The sequence below is a fragment of the Galleria mellonella genome, unplaced genomic scaffold, assembly GCF_026898425.1.
Source record: "Galleria mellonella isolate WM207_F2 unplaced genomic scaffold, CSIRO_AGI_GalMel_v1 utg32, whole genome shotgun sequence".
NCBI lineage: Eukaryota > Metazoa > Arthropoda > Insecta > Lepidoptera > Pyralidae > Galleria > Galleria mellonella.
Window position 1 is genome coordinate 1,424,595 of NW_026442075.1, and position 19,795 is coordinate 1,444,389.

Genomic DNA, 19,795 nt, shown 5'->3' on the forward strand with positions numbered 1-19,795 from the left:
AATCTATTTCTTTTGTAAATACTTAGACATATTAATTAATAATACCTACATCAGAAAAAGAATTTATTATATTTTTACATGATCAAAACAAACACGAACGTCAGATACAAAATATGAATATTTCAGATTTATCTGCAGTATCTCAGATTATATAGGGCGATTTACAACAAGTGCGTCCCCTGTCCAACTTCGGTGAACCTTTCAGCTTCGATTCCCCAAAAAAACTAATGCTCACAAAATGTAGAAGGCAGCATTTTATGAAATATTTTCTCGGGACATCAACTTGACTAAAGATTCGAGACCGAAAGAAAGATTCTTTTTTGACTAAAGAAAGTTTGTCGAAATTAGACAGAAATTGCATTTGTGGAAAATTACCCTTTTAAGTTTAACCGTACGTGATATTTATTCGATACAATTTAAATCGATGACAGATTTTCCCTCTTTTAATATGTTTTAATATTTGTTTGGGAGCCATGTCAATATTAGTTGACAGAATATAATAAAAGATAATAAAATCGAAGTTTGAGAACCACTAATTTATAAACTAGTCGACTTCTAGTCATTTTTAAATCGAATATTGTAATTAAATATGTATAAATTGACGTTAAGCGAAGATGTATACTATAAAATGTGGAGGTATGTACTGATTCGAGTACGTTCTGTAGATATATGGTAGGCCTAGTTGTAACCTAATTGTATATAGTTAAATATAATTAACAGATATTACAAACCATACCTAATGTTATCGCTCGTTTTTCTTAATCTATAAGTATTTAAGTACTAATGACAAATATTCAAGAAATAATGTAAAAATATTGTTTTACATCAAAATCTTTATTTGTTACAAAAGTTCTACGAATAAATAAATCAAAACAGGTTACGAACTGGCGCTCAACACAAAAAATGTTTTAGATTCTATTTTGAAATTGGTAAAAAATATTAAATTATCACAGATAGTGACCATACATGTTCATTATAGATCATAAGGGGTGAAAATACCTAATCTATCTAAATGGTTCGGCATCAGAATTTTGATTTTAAATATTCTAGTAGATTCTATCACCCGTTCCTCGTCTTTCCTTTTTGAGTAATTATCCGGCTCTTTTTAATTGCTTTATGCTTTGATGGGCATTCCACCATCCGTTTTACAACATCTATCATTTTGAATAATATTATCATCTTACGGTATAAGTATATATTATAAAATCTGTTAAATCGTTATTCTATAATTATGAGCAATATATATATAAAAAAAATTAGTTCAATTTCTTTATAACTGAGAGACTACGAGCCCACATGAAAATTGATGTTTGTACTAGTTTGTAAAATAAAACCTTCGACTACTAACTGCAAGCAAAATACTATATTTGAAGCAATAGACTACGCAGTAGGTCAGATGCATGTTGATCAGGTGGTCTCAATAATTTACACAGTATAAATATAATTAATCTTCAATACATATCATTGTAATGTGTAGAGATAGTAAGTATTAGGTACTTATTATAAATAAAGTTATGTAATTATGTATCTATCTGTAGTCTTATCTGCACAATTAAAAAAAATAAGATATTCGTCTTTGTCTTTTATTTCAACCCCCTAAAGTATAGTTTACTAGAACCATGTTTGCAGATATGCAACGGGATTATTAGATTAAACGGTTTAGAATTACTAGCAATACATCCCAATAGGTCGATCTCCAAATGAGTCTCCCTGGAACCCATCGTGGTTAATTCTTGCCCAATTCTTCACAATGGGCCGACTGACCTGCCGTCATCTTCATCTATCATCTATCACTAATGCATCGCTAGCGTACACCGATAGCGTAAGTTACCATTCTCACCCATAAGAAAAAACTGACCAGAATGAATGAAAAAAATTATTATAAACAAACTTCATCTATTTTAGCGTCTAGAAATAAACAAAACAAAACAATAACTAACCTTGCTTGTAATTGTTACTTTTTAGTTGATGGCTTTTGCCAAAGTCACAATAAATGAAAAAAAAACTAACCTTGCCCAAATTCCATTTTCCCGCCATTTTTTTATACGTTCTTCTTTTTTAGTAAACTTTTAAGAATTAGGTATTATTTGTCGTTGTTGTTAACGTTGTAACATGGTGGCGCCATCTTCATTAGGTATAGAAAAATAATTTGATGCGTAATTTGTTTTTGCTTACATTAAAAAAAAATAGTAAATAAAAAAAGCCGGGTGGAAACACGGGCTCTTGTGAAAAAATGAAAGAAGAAAATTGTGAAAAAAATGAAGAGCAATTGACATCTGACAGCAAAAAAAATTTACAATACATGGCAATACCACGCATTAAATGTCAATGCCATGTCATAGAACTGTCACTTTGTATTGTCAATTTCTTTTCCTTTAAATTTGTCCCCTGAGAGGTTGGTGTCGTGTTTATAAAAATCTGTTTTTATCAAAAAAATTACAAAAGATTTTGTTTAATCTAATTATTATGTTACTTATTTCATCGTTTTGTTAGCACTTCTGTGTATATTTTAATGGATGAGTGTATATTTGTTCATTTAGAATATATAACCTCTAAGGTGTTGTGTTGAAACAAGCCGCTCTGTTTCAGAAGCAAAAATGGGTCGTTACTCTCGGGAACCAGATAATCCAGCAAAGTCATGCAAAGCCCGTGGCTCAAACCTCCGTGTTCATTTTAAGGTATATTTTTTTTATTTCGCCGTACCTCATGAACATTGTTTACAATGCTAAACTAAAAGTATAATCGTGTACTCGTGTATGCATATCGTCATAGTCGTAGAATACTGAAGGATCTGACAAATATTACATATCCGTCAGTATTCTACGACTATGACGATATATTTATAGTTATTATTCTATTCTCCCAATTTTTTTGATGGGAAATTTGGATCTTCTAGTACTTTAGCAATTCAATATTCTCTGAAGCTAGAGACATTACTATAAAGCTCATGTGTGGCTAAGAGGCACATTCTATACTTTCATTATATCATCACCTTTTTTATATTTGTTAAAATTTTTGCCAGTTTGCTTTACACTACATACCATGTAAAATTTTCTAATATGTGCAGCCGACTGCAACTTTGTGTATGACTGATATTTCTAATAAGCCCTAAGTCAATTCTCCAATCTGACATTATTGCTAGTTAATTATAGCTATATTGTATAATTATTATTAATTTCTAGGATTAAAAACTGAAATTTGTATCTTCTACTCGTGGCTGAATAAAAAGTAGCTTATATCCTTTTCCATTAGAACTTGTATGTTACAAACTCACAAATTTATAGTATTAATAACAATAATGATAAATGCAAAATTACTATTGTCGTAAATTTCTATTTTAAATATTTTTCTCAAGCATAAAGCATATATGGGTAAAATAGAACAATACTGGTAGTATTCTTTGATGAGTTTTTTTATTAACTTTTTATTATTAATCTAAAATCCATAGCAAAAACATATTGGTTATAAATATAAGTAAATTTTAAGTATAACAAAGCATATCTAATCAGTCGTTGCAATTAGTATGGAAAAAAAATTTTAGAGGTTTCTAATTTTTTATCAATGTATCTTTTGCTTTAACATGTTTTATATTTTGAGTCCATTCTTAATTGTAAATACTTTTAAATGATTTCAATCTCACCTTGCAACTTTGCAACAAAAAATTTGCAACTTATAATCAATATATATATATTTTTTTTTTTTCAGAACACATATGAGACAGCAATGGCGATTAGGAAGTTACCACTCCGTCGTGCTGTCCGTTATCTAAAAAATGTTGTAGACAAGAAAGAGTGCATCCCATTCCGCCGTTTCAACGGTGGTGTAGGCCGTTGTGCACAGGCTAAGCAGTTTGGAACCACGCAGGGCCGCTGGCCGAAAAAATCAGCTGAGTTCCTTCTTCAATTGTTGAGGAATGCAGAGTCAAATGCAGATTACAAAGGTCTGGATGTTGACAGGCTTGTCATTGATCATATTCAGGTGAGTTATGTTTCATTTAGTCATTGTTGTATAAGTTGTTAACTGTCCACTGCTGAACACAGCCTTCTCCAAAAGGGGGGTTTTGCCAGTGGTTGCCACAATTGGCAGGCAGGTTGCCAACCGCAGTTTGGCTTTAGTGATGTTTTAAAAAGGACACTGCTGCCTAAGCTCCCTTAGTCGCCTCTTATAACACCCATGGGAAAGGAAGGGGGTGACCTATTCTATGTCAAGACATACATGGTTGTATGCACTTATGTTTCATGTAGTAATTAATTTAAGTGGCAGGCTTTAAAGTATAAGGTTTACATATAAATCTATTCAGGAGAAAAGTATAATTTTTTGCAATAGATCAAATTTAAAGCAAATTTTTATGTAGCTATTTTCTTTATTTTGTAGAATGCATAATTTTAAGCTAAATATTATACAAAATAGTAATTGTATATTTACGTCAAATTCACATTTTTGCAAGTATGCCCCTATGGTTTAAATTCTGTGAAAATGATGAATTTCTATAGAACAATTTTCGTAATGCAGTGGTAGGCATGTATGTGGTTATATATACATGAGATTTAGGGTGAATAGATTGAAATAATGATTATATTTAATGGAGTAATTGCCTTTTTTTGCTTGACAGTATGTTGCGTGTTATGTACAAACTGTTTTCAAAAGGCATACATAAGTAGCAATCATGGTATATTAACTATAGAAGAAAAGCTATCTTTTCTTTTTGTATCCCTTAATGCAACATATTTCCTTAAATATGATTTACATATGTATATTTATCTAAATATATTTTAAAGTTATCAAGTTCAGTTAAGGTTCCTGAGGCTTTTTTTTTAATGGGTGATAATGGTATGGTAGCCCTGTCTGCGCTATCGGTATACAATGGCGGGGCTCTAGTGATAGATAACTAATGAGGATGAAAGCAGGTCAGGTCAGGATGGGCTCCTGACGAATTCAACTAGAATTAGCTGCGATAATTTCCAGAGGGAACCACGTGGAGGTCGACCTGACAGGGTATATTGCTAGTAATGGGGCTATTTGACCCCATTACTAACAATCCCTTTCTCCCCGGTTTCTAAGGTTAGGTATGAGAGAAAACATCCGAAAGCTTAACATTCTTTGTAGAATAAAACAATGTACTTACCACTGGTCTTTTTGTTGTGTGTAGGTTTAGGCTAGTTCTTTTCTTTCTTAGGTAATTTTAGTAAATTTATTCAGAGCCAATATAAAATTTAAATCATTAGAATCGTCTACATAAATACAGGAGATTAATAGACTCACTGTATTTTTGCCATTTCCGGCAATTGTTTCGACTTCATTCGGAAGTCTTCTTCAGGGGGCGTTTAGCGCTTTGCGTCACTTGTCACACTTGCTTTGCGAAGCTCGCATAAACGATCACTGTAGTACTAGGTCGTATATTACATGTAGTAAAATATAATATGTAATGATTGTTGTTCAGGTAAACCGCGCTCCGTGCCTGCGCCGGCGTACTTACCGTGCTCACGGTCGTATCAACCCTTACATGTCGTCTCCGTGCCACATCGAAGTTTGCCTGAGTGAACGCGAGGATGCAGTCGCTCGCGCGGCGCCTGCCGACGACGCGCCCGCTAAAAAGAAACTCTCCAAAAAGAAGCTTGCACGCCAAAAGGAAAAGATGATGAGAGAATAGACATTTAAGGGTTAATAAATGACTTACCACAATTTTGTGTTACTATTATCCTTAATATTTTTTTTATACAACTTAGAGTGGCAAACAATCCAATTGGTAATTGCTGAATTAGTCACAATGGGCCAACAGACCTACTTCATCCTCACTGGTGCCCCACCAGTGTACATCAATAGTGCAAGCGGTGGGTCACTATTTTTTTTCATTTTTATCATATCAACCTCTAACTCTCTACTGCTGAACATAAGTCTCCCCTTTGGGGTTGCTGGTAGCTGCCACGCTTGGCAGGCGGAGTGTCAACCGCAGTTAGGCTTTACAGATGTTCTAAGAGGGACGCTGCTGCCCATCACTCGCTATTTCTAAATCGACACCCACGGGATAGGAAGGGGTGGCCTATCCTATGGTGGGACCACGGCCTATTTTATTTCCATATAAATATGATAAAAAATATGCCCATTGCTATTTATTTTTATTTTCATTTAATAAAAAAAAAAAAAAGTATGCAAACACATTTTATTGAAATAAAATTATATGATTGAATACTGACTTAACACTAAAACTAGAATAAATAAATAGCTATAAATTAGCCAGGATTTAAAATTAAAATCGACTCTTGAATTCAGCTGCATACTCCACTGAAATAAAAATAAATCCTTTTATATTACTTATGTTCTGGATCGACAAATAAAGGCGGATTAGGAGAAATATTTATACCTATAAACACGGTACAATACGAAAGTGTTAATAATTATAAAATATATATTTGTGGTAAAACTAGGTAAATAGCATTCCTTTTAATTATATATTATTTAAAAATATTATCTAAAAATATATGCGTCAACATATTTAAAATGAATGTATTGAAGAAATTGTCATTGTGAGTCACGTCAGTTAGCGTAGGCAAGTCTCGTTGGAAAGTAATGATTTTTGCAGTACTTAATTTTTTGAATATTAAGTAAATCCAGTCAACAAAAATAAGATGGACGCCATCACAGAATAGAGAAAATGTGTTACCAATATAAAAAACTACATAACGAATTTTTTGTATTGCCAATACAAATTTAATCGAGGTTTCTTGTACTTGACACTAATAAAAGAACGACTGATTGCCACTGAGGAAAAATACAACATCTTTTCAACTTGAATTCTTGATATTTACTAAGAGTTATTATTTATTTTTATTTTATCAACCTGCCTGCCAAGCCTGGCAAGTAGTGGCAAGATCCCCCTTATGAGGGAGGCCTATGTGCAGTAGTCGACAGTTAACGGCTGTATGATATGGTGACTCGAAAAAATACATATAAGTCGATCTGGTTTTCCTTACAGTGAAAATATAAATTATTTATTCAACGCCACCGTTCAGTTAACCGAATTAAAGTTTCATGATATTATTCAAATATACTTGTTTACAAGCACTTTTAGATCGCAATTTTTTTAAATCTACTGCAGTGTTCGAGAAGTTGTTATCTGCTGAGAAGAGACCGCAAGAAATTCAATCGATTCAATCAATTCAATGCATGATCAACTAACGCCTGCACGGCGTTTGTCATTCAAGTAATCGTTTAGTGTGTTGTTTGTTGCCGTTAACGCTAGCGACTCCATGAGATAATGCGCTAGGTGCTCTGTTGTCCTTTCTGATAGGCTCGCTAGCGATCATTCCATCGATGGATTCGTTTGCCACCTGTCTAAGAAGGGATCAAAACAAGGGACCACAAACAAACTTACCGCAATGATCCATCATAAAAGTCAATTACAACTAATTCCGGAAAAAATGAAAAACGCTGGAAGGAAATATACTACTAGTAAATTAGTAAAACAACCTAAATGTTAGGTTTAGGATTTCCCGTCCTCTACATAACTATCTGCAAATATCCAGTATCGGAGAAAAGTAAATTATGAAAGAAGGCGAATGCTTAGCCAAAACAAATAATTTGTCGTCTAAGCAAGTAGTGTATGAATATATGTAATATTGTTAAATTGCTGTATATATCTAATTTTGTACTTATCCCCCTAAGGGGGACTTAAAATTTATCATATTCAACACAATGTAATGGTGTTATCGAATAAATTGAATGCAGAATTTAAAATCAATCGGTAGATATATTTTCGATACAGCACGAGTGGTAAAGACGTCTGTCGTTGCTGTTGTCTCGTTTTAACTCAAGTATAAGGAAATTATAAAATACCTATCGATATAGTCGTATATCACTTGTTTAAGGGGGCTGTTGCTCAATATCGATACATATCGAGTCTCGACATTCTACGTCATGCCAATCCGTCATCTTATTTTTCTACCATATTGTTGTTTTAAGAAGTAGTCATTCTGCAATATTGTCGTCAACATTGACATCTCCATTCTGCAATTATTTTTTCTAGTTGAGAAACGTCATTCTGCAATTTTGTTGTTCTGAGAGGCCGCCATTCTGCAACATAGTCGTTCAGAGAAGTCGTCATTTTGCAATTATGTCGTTCTGAGAAGTCGCCATTCTGCAACATAGTCGTTCAGAGAAGTCGTCATTCTGCAATTTTGTCATTCTGAGAAGTCGCCATTCTGCAACATAGTCGTTCAGAGAAGTCGTTATACTGCAATATTGTCGTTTTAAGAAGTCGTCATTTAGTAACGTAGTCGTGCTGAGAAGTCGTCATTCTGCAATATAGGGGTTTAGAGAATTCGTCACCGCAATATTGTCGTTCTTAGAAGTCGTCAGTTTAGAAATTTATCATTTCGCAATTTCATCGTTTTGAAAACACATCATCCTGGCATAATGAAATGGTTATAAATGTATAGTTAAGTAACTTATGGATAATGAAGGATATGAGAGCATAAATATATTTAATGGGTTGGTGGGTTATGCCTACCCCAGAATGCGAGTGGAACATATGCTATATAAGCTATGCGCAAAAATATATGTGAAAGTATATAAGCACCTTTTTTATAGTGCCGGGAAACTTTTAAATATGGTAATAAAATTGGAATTATAATATATAATGCAATATGTGAAGTCTATGGTGGAGAATAATGTCATATGTGAAGTCTATGGTGGAGAATACAGAGTAGAAATAAAAAGGGATTACTTGATACATATAAGGGGATATCATTATAAATTTACTGACATACATTTACTTTTTATTGTTCTTTTTTAAATACAGATTATTTAAAAACCCTCCATGAGATGCAGCAAGGGAATTTTTTACACAGTTATATACATTTTTAACACACAGCCGTCATGCCTTGTGTGGCACTAAGATTGTTTTAGAGTTATAAGATAGTATTATAATGGAACTATAAACAAAGTTTTTTTTTAATGTTATTTGTAAATAAAACAAACGCATACTTAGCACCTACATACTTCAACTATTATGACGAAAATTATCTTTAATTTGGCATCAAACTATCGCTGGAAATATAAATGAAAACCAACAGTATCTATAAGAAAAAAAAATCGATAACTCGAATTCCTTAGCAGATGCTCAGTGAAATATTATGTACAATACACACCTACTATATTTTGATCTGGAATGCATACAGCATTAATATAGGCTAGATACATCGAGAAAACATTAACGATGTCGATCTGTGTAGCTTAATTGTTGAATATATTATAATGAGGATAAAAAGTAAGTCAATTTAATTTGTGTATCAGTTTTAACTTTTTCTAATCCACCATATGTCAAACTCATTGAGGCAGTCGCGTCAGTAGTGTTTCTGGTTATTTATATAAATATAATAAGAAAAGAAAATATTTCTTCATTATATAATAATGACTCTTCAATAAATATAAACTGCTTTATTGCCTGGAAATTAAAAGGAACAAATGTTACAGACTTTTCGTTTACTCACCCCACAGCGGTGCATCTGAAATGTTCACTTACCATTACTTATAGGAATTTCACGTTAATTATCTGCCCATCCACTTTAGAACGATCGAATAGTCCTGAGGTGGGAGTTAAAGGAAGTTATTTGTAAAATTAGTTTGGTAGTTGAGTTCTCTTATAACCAGATACTGAAGTTTAAATACAGGATGTTACCGAAATCATTATGAATCATCAAGATGATCTGTTTTTAAGGGAGTAATATATAAGTTTTAAGGGTAGTTTAGCATTATTCTCATATGTGGTGAAAAATGACAAAAAATGTTAGGCCTTTTATAATGAATAAATGCATCGAATAAAGACACGGCCAGTTAAATTTCTCTCTCTCTGTATAGACTAGATAAGACAGGGAGATAGATATATCGAGATTCGAAGTTCCGTCGCTAATCACACATGAGATTTCATGCTTCCTAAGATTACGTTATGGAAATATGTAAAAGGATACTGACACAGCGTTCTGCGTCGCGGGCGTTAGTGAACCTCACGATGGCTTTGTTCTGTCCGGTCATCTCCGCAAACTTCACTTCGCCCACTTCGCTCATTTTGTTCGACAGCGCTTTTGTGGTTACACTTGGTGGAAGCTAAAATAATCTTAAATCAGTGTAGTTTTTATATGTGTGTTTAGGTCGCTATGGTAACTAAATGTTCTAATATAGTTGTTTATTGTTACATAAAATATATTATTCTTTGTCGATTCTCTTTATTCTATTTCATATAGACTTTAAGCTTCCTTAGTTGTTTCTGACGACATTAATGGGAAAGTAAGGGCCTATTCTATGCTAGGGCCACACGGGAACATGTTGCCATGCTCGTGGGCGTTCAGTAACTATGTTATGCTATGTTTAAAAAAAATTACTATACCAATATGGTATTTGGTTCCTGTTTTGGCATTTTATAGATATATTGGTAGCATTACAGCTATCACATCTATCTACAATCTATTTACTACAACATATATTTTAACATACGCGTATTTTGGTAGAGAATGCTCGACTGGTTTTGGGACCATTGCGTGCAATTAATCATGAGCGGTCCTGTCAAAAGCGTGAGCCAGACGACATGTCTCAGCCGCTTAGACACAGTATCTTGGAGGGTCCCGAAACTAGTTGGAAATTCTCGATTAAAATACATGTAAGTTAATGCTGTGTTCTTATATTAAAATATACAGATTATGTAACTTTTAACAATAAAATACTTACATTGGTGAAAATTAACATGTCCGATGTCGTCATAGCGTCTCTATCAGAAACGTCACTTGCTGGTGTTTCACTACGCCGATACCTCGAGTCTGATTCTGAAAATAAGTATTTTTATATAAATTGTTTAATATCAAGTATAAAGGCCTATGACGGTCCCGGCATAGAATAGGCCACTCCTTCCTTTCCAATAGGTGTCGTGACTAAGAGAGGGCAAGGGGTGGGCAGCAGCGTTCCTCTTAAGCCACCTCCAAAGCCTAACTGCGGTTGCCAATCCGCCTGTCAAGCATGGCAAAACCCCCAAGGGGTAGGCGTATGTTCAGCAGTGGACAGTTAAAGGCTGATACGATGATGATGAAGGCCAGGTCATGTTATTACGTAGTCAAAAAGTAAAAAAAAAGCTAGAAAATTTTCGTGATTCAGGCTCTCTGTGTCTCCGTGAACCAATTCGGGTGCTTCTAGGGACCATCGGTGGTCCAGAAACCATCGGTTGAGATCCACTGTTGTAGAATAGGTATTTAGAGTGCTATATTTTACCATCGTATGACTATATATCGTATGTTATTACTTGTCTCCTAAAATTTAATAATAATAATTAACAATAATAAATCATGATCATTTTCTATCTGCCTTTATTCCAATTTATTTGGGGTCGGCGTAATGTTTTTATCAATATTACTCAAGATTTTAGCTTTTGGCTTCACAAGAGCTGCCTGCTTAACTTCAACCTTTTTTAAGAATGCATTTATGAGTAATGTTCGCCAACTACGATATAGAAAAAGGATCAAGGAAAAAGAAAGAGACGTTGGGAATGAGTAAGAGAAAAAAGTAATGAAGTTTTTATGGGGAAAAGGGAAAGGGAGACACTACAGTTATGAAGAGGATATTGGTCAGAAATCGAAGTGATTAGGAAGGCTGGAGTCGCATACCAATGTGTCTTTACTCTAGAGCCGGACAGATTACCTAGAGAAGAATTCCCTTTGCACTAATTACTGTAACAAATATTTATGTAACATGCATTAAATATGAATTTATTAAATGTCTTAAGAATATCTATAAAAACAAACCTTTAATGATCTTCGATTTACTACAACTGGGACCCTCTATATCAAATTTGTCATAAAATTTCTCATAATAGTGACGGTCATCTAAAAAATCACTATAAATTTTTCTTTTAAGCTTTTTTTCTGTACACGAATCCGTGTTATCAAACTGATCTCTATCTGTAGTTTCCAAACTACTCTGAGCCACGTTGGTAAACTGATTTTGAGGCAAATTGGCCCATTGATTCTGAGATATGTTGCCCAAAAGATTTTGAGCTGTGTTGGGCATATTTTGAACATGTAACCCAGATAGATCGTTGCCCATACTTTGCTGCAGCAACCCTTGCAAGACCTGCAAGTTCTGTGTCCCTTGACTGTTCATCATATTGCTGAGGCCGTACCAACTCTGCTGACTGAGCGGGTTGAAGGCTTTAACATTAAATAGGCCCATAGGGTTCTGGAAGTTCATCATGTTGTTCATGATACCCATGGTGTCTTGTGGGATCACTTGATTTACGGTCATGCTGTTCACATTTTCCTCTTGAGATTTAAATTTAGCAAGTTCCTGTAGGAAAAGTTGCTTGATGGGCTCAAACTCTACGGCATACCTAATACCCCTTAACGGTTGTCCATTGGGTCCTAAACCAGGACCCACTGATTTAAATTGCGCATTTGGATTGTTTTCCATTTTAACAACTAATGTTTTATTCATAAATTGATGTCCATGGAACATTGATATCGCCTATAACAAATACAAGATGAGATTGAGTACAGATACACGGACATATATTGGGATCAGTATGTATTAGTTTTGGGGAGACCATCATAGTTTTTTTTTTATAGTTGAAAATGGTATGGTAACCCCGCCTGCACTAACGGGATACGCTGGCGGAGCACCAGTGAAGGGTGATAGATGAGGATGAAAACAGGCCAGTTAGCCCATCATGATGAATTCATCAGGAATCAACCATGATAGTTTCCAGGGGGAATCGTGAGGAAGTCGACCTGGTTGGGTATATTGCTAGCAATGGGATTCTCAGTCTCCATCACTAACAATCCCTTTTCCCCCCCCGACCATCATAGGTAGGTATTGTTAAATTTGTCATGATGGTTGGCTGATCTTCTAATTTTCACCTATCATCCTTAACTAGTAGTACCTTGTCAGTGTATACCGATAGCGTAGGTGCGAGTTTATTTTATGTAGATGTAGTCAAAATTCTTAACCAGTCAAAAGTATTATTGACTAGCAAAATCAGTCAAAAGTACTTTCTACTGAACAGGTTGGTCAAAAGTGGTTTTGACTGAAGATTATTGGTTATTATACTACTTTTGACTGCAAATTTGCGGTTAGGTTAGGTACTTTTAACTGTTATTTTGGTCAAAAGTATTATTGACTAAAGCATACGGTTGTGGCGTCTGTAAATAAATATTGTACATATTCATCTCATAGCCACTTATCAACATCATTATTTTTTTTCAAGTAGGTTAATTAAATTGTAAAGTTCTTTAGACTGATTTTGTTAGTCAATAGCCTCTTACTTTTGACTGTATATAATATTTACTTTCTATATATAATATATGTAAATAGACAAAGTTAGTTATTATACTTATTTTGACTCAAAAGCTTTTAACATAAACACATTGCAACATAAACACATTGAAAAAATGTCATACACAAGTCCACAGACATGTGGAAATTAGTAGTAAAAACGTGTTCTAACTTATAGTTAACTCCCAATTTAAAAGTGACAAAAAAGCGTAATATTTTTTAATGTAATAACTACCGGGTTAACTTCTGTGTAATTAGATTGAGAAAGCTCGATTAGTTTTGGGATCAATTCGGGACCCTTAATCATGAGCGGCTATGATACAAACGCGAGCTTGACTAATAGTTAAAATAGATTTCTGGAAGGCTTTATTTTCTGTTTCTTGATTAATAAAACACATACTATTTAGTAAGGAGCAGATTATGGGTTTTTTTGTCGGTTACGCGGACCAAGACGAGAGATCGGCTAGTTATAAACATAATTCATACCTGTACAGCTTCTACTGGATGATCATACTCGATCTTGGCAAACATTTTCGTTCTATCTTCACATTTCAGGAGTATCACGCCAAAGATATGTCCAGCGTATCCGAACAGTTGGCGTAATTTCTTTTCATCTATATCTAGCGGTAACTAAAAAATGTTAAACAGAGAAGAAAGAGTAAGTTGGTCTTTCTAAGTATTAGGGGGTGTGTAATCCTTATCCAAATAAATCTATCGAGTTATTTCCAAAAATGGCATATTGCGATAACCAAGATCCATGCGGGCGAAGCCGCGGGCGAAAGCTAGTATTATATATAGCAATATATGTTTCAGTTATAATATCTATATATTAGTTCAATAACAAATATGTTAAAAGTCTGTTATTCAAAAAATAATATTGGATAACATATTTTCAACATATTCGAAAATAGATATACAATCGATATGGAAGTGAATGGTGAAGTGTTTGGCTGTGTTTCGGTTTGAAGGGTGAGATATGGCGTGAATTCACAGGGTACAGAGGAATAACATCTGAGTCCTCAGGAATGGCAACGCATGGGGGGTATCATGGGCGAAACATTATACTCTGTTATGTCCATGGTACTGCTCATGTGTATAGGCGACGGTTACCACTTTCCATCAAGTGGGCCGTCAGCTTGTTTGCCAATCTTTTTTTTTTGTTTTTATACAACTTAGAATGGCAAACATACATGTTACCAAATATTTTTTTTTTTTCAAAATAAATTCGAGTATATAAAAAAAATCGTTTTGATTTTAATATAATTTTTCCCCATTAATAAACACAGTAAAGGGTACACTTATATATTTTTTAATTTGATTTAAAAAATCAGGCTTTTAAGGGTTTTTTTTTTGTTGGATGAAAATGAAATGGTAACTCCGCCTGCGCTAACGGGATACGCTGGCGGAGCACCAGTGAAGAGTGACAGATGAGAATGAAAAACAGGCCAGTTAGCCTATCATGATGAATTCATCAGGAATTGGCTTTTAAGGGGTAAGAGGGACGCTGCTGCCTATTCCTCGCCCTCTTTAGCCTAGAATAGTATTAAATATATGATTGTAAGAAATCTTACTCAATTGATTATTTACTGTAATAATTTGCTATATTTACTGATACATAAATATTGATATTTATTTTACCTTATATATATATATTTTTTTAATTTTGTTACGTTGTGACTTGTGCATTTATTACTTACATTTCCAACAAATATTCTTTTAAATAATGGCAGCGATATATTGAGATATTTCAAAAAATCTTTACTAAGTCCATATGTCTGGTGCTGATCAACTTGATCAACAGATTTTGTCTCGTTGATTAGTGTATTTTTTGCTCTGTGAAAGAAATAGACTATAATTAAATATAATATAAAATATACATACAAATATTATATAAAATAAATAGAATTTATAAACAGTTCATTTTTAATCAATAAAAATATGTAATGATAAAAAATTTGTAATGGATATAGTCTCGTCATTAATCCTAGTAAGTTTTACTTACTTTTTTTTTAATTGTTATTAGTGATTGAGTAAAAATAATATCAGATATCATATTGATATAATATTTTTTTTAACACAAAGGTGCAAACAAGTCACATTCGCCTATAAACGTCTGTACTACTAGGGATTTCACATCTATGTCGCTGACCTTGAAGAAAACTTAATATACCCTTTTTGAAGAACCCCACACTATGGTAACTAAACTATACCCTAGTTCATAAAATCTAAAAACTTATATAAATCTATTTTAATTATTACAATGTTTTGTAACTTTCTTTTAAATTGGGAATTTAAAATAAAAGAAAGATACAAAACGGTTTAATAACTAAAATAGATTTATGAAAGGTTTGACGTTTTTATGAATAAGAGGGTGAGTTTGTAAATTGGTAAGTGATTATTGAATCCCTGTATACATGCCTCAAGTCTAATACAAAGTTGCACCAAACCCATACACAATGCTGTATGAATGCTTATACAAATGGTAACTTCACAGTTACTGATATTTCAAAGGAGATAAAGTAATATTTAACAGGATATCCAGATCTTGGGAGGAATATCCAAAATTTATAGATGCAACAAAAATATATGCTATTAAATTGAAGTATATTAAAAAAAAAAAATAAGTATACTAGAAACTTCCCTTTGCAAGGGTAGATGTTGTAGGGATCTCTGATTTCTTTGTCTAAATAAAATATATAGATGAAAGATTTTTTAAAAATAGTTCAATAGTTTTTGACTAATCCATTACAAATAAAAAATAAAAAAAATTCCTCATTATTAAATTAGTTCAAATTAAAGAAAATTGAAATACTCACGATGAATTTTTATTTTTGTTTTTACAAAATTTTTCAAAATGTTCAAATAGATGACCTACAAAAATCAAATCCAACATAATTATTATTATTATTACACAGAAGGAAAATAAATATAAATGTAAATGCAACATGGTCCAGTGGTATTACAAAGGTTTTATTAATCAATGATATTGTAATATTTTAGTAAGCTTCGGCTAGCTGCCTATGCTGGCAGGTCTGTTAGCCCATTTTGATATATACACCTGGAATTCAGCACAGTGGTTTTCAGGAGGGACTATGTGGAAGTCGACCTGAGGATATATGGAATGGAACTGGTAATCAGCATTACTAACTATCCCTTCCTCCCTATGGTATTATATTAATTGAAATTTAGGTGTATTCATCACAGTAAACTAATTGACCTGCCTTTTCTATCCCATCTACTCAAGTTAAGTCAATTATTTATTTGCACAAACATAGGTTAATTACATTACATGGTATAATATACAAAATTAAGATCACTATGTTTTGCCATTATTGGGCATACAAATATTACGAAACCCCTCACCAAACCCATTAAATACAACATCAATCATCAATTCAAGAAACATAAATACATACATACATACATATCTGTTACACCTGTTTCCCATTAGGGTAGGCAAAAACAATGGAAAAACATAAATCTAATTATATTATATATATTATCACTCACTGGTGCCCCAGCATCCTACCATATTAGCATGTGTGGGGTTGCCATACCCTAATGGGGGAGGGATTGGTAGTAATGCCGATTGCCAGTCCATTGCTAGCAATATACTCTGTCAGGTTGAACTGCATAAAATCTCCTCTGGAAACATCATGCTGTATTCTACGTATTTCCATCAATGGGCTAATTGTTTTTCGTTTAAATCGGACCTGCCTTTTCATCCTCACCTATTATCCCTCACCAGTGCCCTGCCAATGTATAGCATTAGTGCAGGTGGGGTTACTATTCCATTATCATTCATTAAAAAAAAATTGTTTTCTCTAACAAATACATAGATATCATTAGTTCTATATACATACTACTTATGAAATGTTTACTTACCAGAATCCTGCATTACTATGATCTTTTTGTTTTCACATTTGGCGCCTCTCAATAATTTCATAGCCATTTGACATACATTTTGACTTTTAAATGTCAATAAGCACTCTCCTTTTGATTTATTTTTTACATCTTTTAAAATTGTCACATATTGTAATGATTGCCCAATTGTCTGAAATATGATTAAACATCTATTTAATTTCAATTGTTTTTAAAATCATTCATTTTAAAGAGCTATGTGGCCATAGGAAACTACAGAAACCTAAGATCAATAGATAGATGATATTAAGAAGATATCAGGAAAAATTGTATCACATGAACACAGGGTTGGTAGGGAATCTCTCTCACCAGAGGGAGACTGTACAAAAGTGGATTGCTTGGGTACCTCTGTCCCATTTGTGTTTCTACCATGAAGCAGTTCTGTTGGCATGTCTGTGTTTCGGTTTGAAGGGTGGGATATGGCGTGAATTTACTGGGTACAGAGGAATAACATCTGAGTCCTCAGGAATGGCAACATGGGGGGTATCATGGGCGAAACAGTATACTCTGTTATGTCCATAGTACTGCTTATGTCTATAGGTGACGGTTACCACTTTCCATCAAGTGGGCTGTCAGCTTGTTTGCTATTCTAAGTTGTATAAAAAAAAAGGAGCGGAACAAACTAGAGGATGCAATATTAACCTCAAAAAGGGTTTCCTAACTGACAAAATAAAAAAAAGGATAATTTGTTACCTTTTTAAATTTTAACAATCAAAGTGTTAACATTCAATATCAAAGTAATTTACATAAATAGCTTTAATAATAGTAAACTCAATATTTATTGTACAATAAGGATAAGGAAATAAAGGCTATATTATTATTATTAATTTTTAAAATAACTTGTGAATACAATTTTTTGTATTCACAAGTTTTTTATTGTAATAGTTTGTACCACTTTGTGGACAGAACAAATCACAGTTTCAATTGTTATAAAATAAAATCAGACAAGGGGAAACCCTGTTGATTGTAAAAAGAATTCTTAAAATCGGTTCAGAATTTGCAATGTAATCATGTAACATATTGGCAATAAAATTCAAATGAATTAACAACTTCCTTTCTTTGGTAGTTGCTTAAAAATTACCACAATTTAATTGACTGCTTAATACTTAAATATTAATTATTAAGTTTCCCGTGTGCTCCCCGTATAGAATAGGCTACAACTTTCTTTCCCACGGGTGTCATAAGAGGCAACTAAGCGAGGGTGAGAGACGGGCAGCAGCATCTCTCTTAAGATATCACCAATGACTTTGAATTGTATCAAAGTTATGTTCAGTAAAAGACAGTTAATGACTGATATGATGATTAATAAGCAGTCAACACATACTTGTTTATTTTTCCTATCATATAAATAATGTTTTAACACTCAATTTATAAATTTCGTTGATGGTACTCACAGGAGATTTGCATGTTTCAATAACAAACAATTTAATCTTATTATGGTTCCAATCTGGGGGTAAGTTAGCGACAAATAAAAATGCACTGTCTGTCATATCCTCGCAAGTGGAAGCTGTTGGAATAATTGGTGAACGGAAGTGACTTGTATTACCTGTAATCAGTTTTTGTGTATTTTTAATATAATTAAAGTTTTTAAAATAAAACAAAATATAATAGTTTTAATTTAGATTGAACATAAACAAGTTAGTGTATATTTAGACAGAATAAAAAAATAATTTTAATTTAAAATGATAACTGTCTTACTTTGCATTTTTCACATGAACGAAGATCATTATATTACCCACAATATAATAAACATTGAAAATTTCTATAAAATAGGTAAAAAAAATAACATTTATTTAGATTTGTTTTTATAAATAAAATAGAAAAGTTCGCACATTTTAGAATGACAAATAATTCAATGACTTTGACAGATGACAAGCATCACAGATCACAGAGACTATGACAAAGACTAGACATGGGTAACTTTAAATTATGTAGTACGTTATACTAAATCCATGAGGGTAACAAAACATTGCGCAATTCTGCGAAAATATTTGTAAACTATATAGTGTAATAGGTGGTAGAGCCACGCTGTAATACCATATGGTATTGCAGCATGAATGGGCCGGCTCGACCGGGGAAGTACCACACCCTCACAGAATACAGACGCAAGTGGCCGCACTTTTATGCGACCACATTCCGTATGGTTTTGAGGGAGTTCGGAGGCCCATCCTATACCCATCCCCTTCCTTATCCTAAAATCCTCCCCCAACTCCGTGCCCCCATCTTTCAATACCATGGCAGTGGAATTTAAAAAAAATAACGTTTCCCAGGGAGGTACCAGCAGCCATGTTGCTGGAGAATCCTCCCTCGAGCAACCACGCTCGGGCTTTGCCCTTTATTATTCTCTTTATTAATAAATTCTCGTCATTCTATGGGACCAAGGGCAAACAGAGCAAGACTTCTGCGGCATCCCCTTTGCTCAATGTGAGCCTCTGTAATATTAGGGGAATTCATTCAAACCTGAACGCTGTCCACCACCACCTAGAAACGGCGCGGCCGGCATTGCTCTTCCTCACGGAGACACAGATATCCCCTCCTAACGAAACATCATACCTGACCTACCCGG

The 19,795-nt window shown here is 33.5% G+C and overlaps 2 protein-coding genes across 2 annotated transcripts; one reads left to right on the forward strand and one right to left on the reverse strand.

Annotated features, from left to right (window-relative positions):
• Positions 1–2,263: 2,263 nt before the first annotated feature.
• Positions 2,264–5,682, forward strand: LOC113510618 (60S ribosomal protein L17). Its single transcript, XM_026894078.3, has 4 exons — positions 2,264–2,395; positions 2,590–2,678; positions 3,706–3,978; positions 5,441–5,682. The coding sequence occupies exons 2-4, from the start codon at positions 2,598–2,600 to the stop codon at positions 5,648–5,650; spliced, it is 564 nt and encodes a 187-aa protein (XP_026749879.1). The 5' UTR covers positions 2,264–2,395; positions 2,590–2,597; the 3' UTR covers positions 5,651–5,682.
• A 464-nt stretch (positions 5,683–6,146) lies between these two features.
• On the reverse strand, positions 6,147–19,176 carry LOC113510699 (uncharacterized). The gene is made up of 11 exons (XM_026894203.3): positions 18,928–19,176; positions 18,624–18,775; positions 17,194–17,362; positions 16,125–16,179; positions 15,006–15,141; positions 13,795–13,938; positions 11,784–12,501; positions 10,720–10,814; positions 9,966–10,101; positions 9,521–9,582; positions 6,147–6,282 (listed from the first exon to the last, which is right to left on the reverse strand). The coding sequence occupies exons 1-10, from the start codon at positions 18,932–18,934 to the stop codon at positions 9,527–9,529; spliced, it is 1,668 nt and encodes a 555-aa protein (XP_026750004.2). The 5' UTR covers positions 18,935–19,176; the 3' UTR covers positions 6,147–6,282; positions 9,521–9,526.
• Positions 19,177–19,795: the final 619 nt, after the last annotated feature.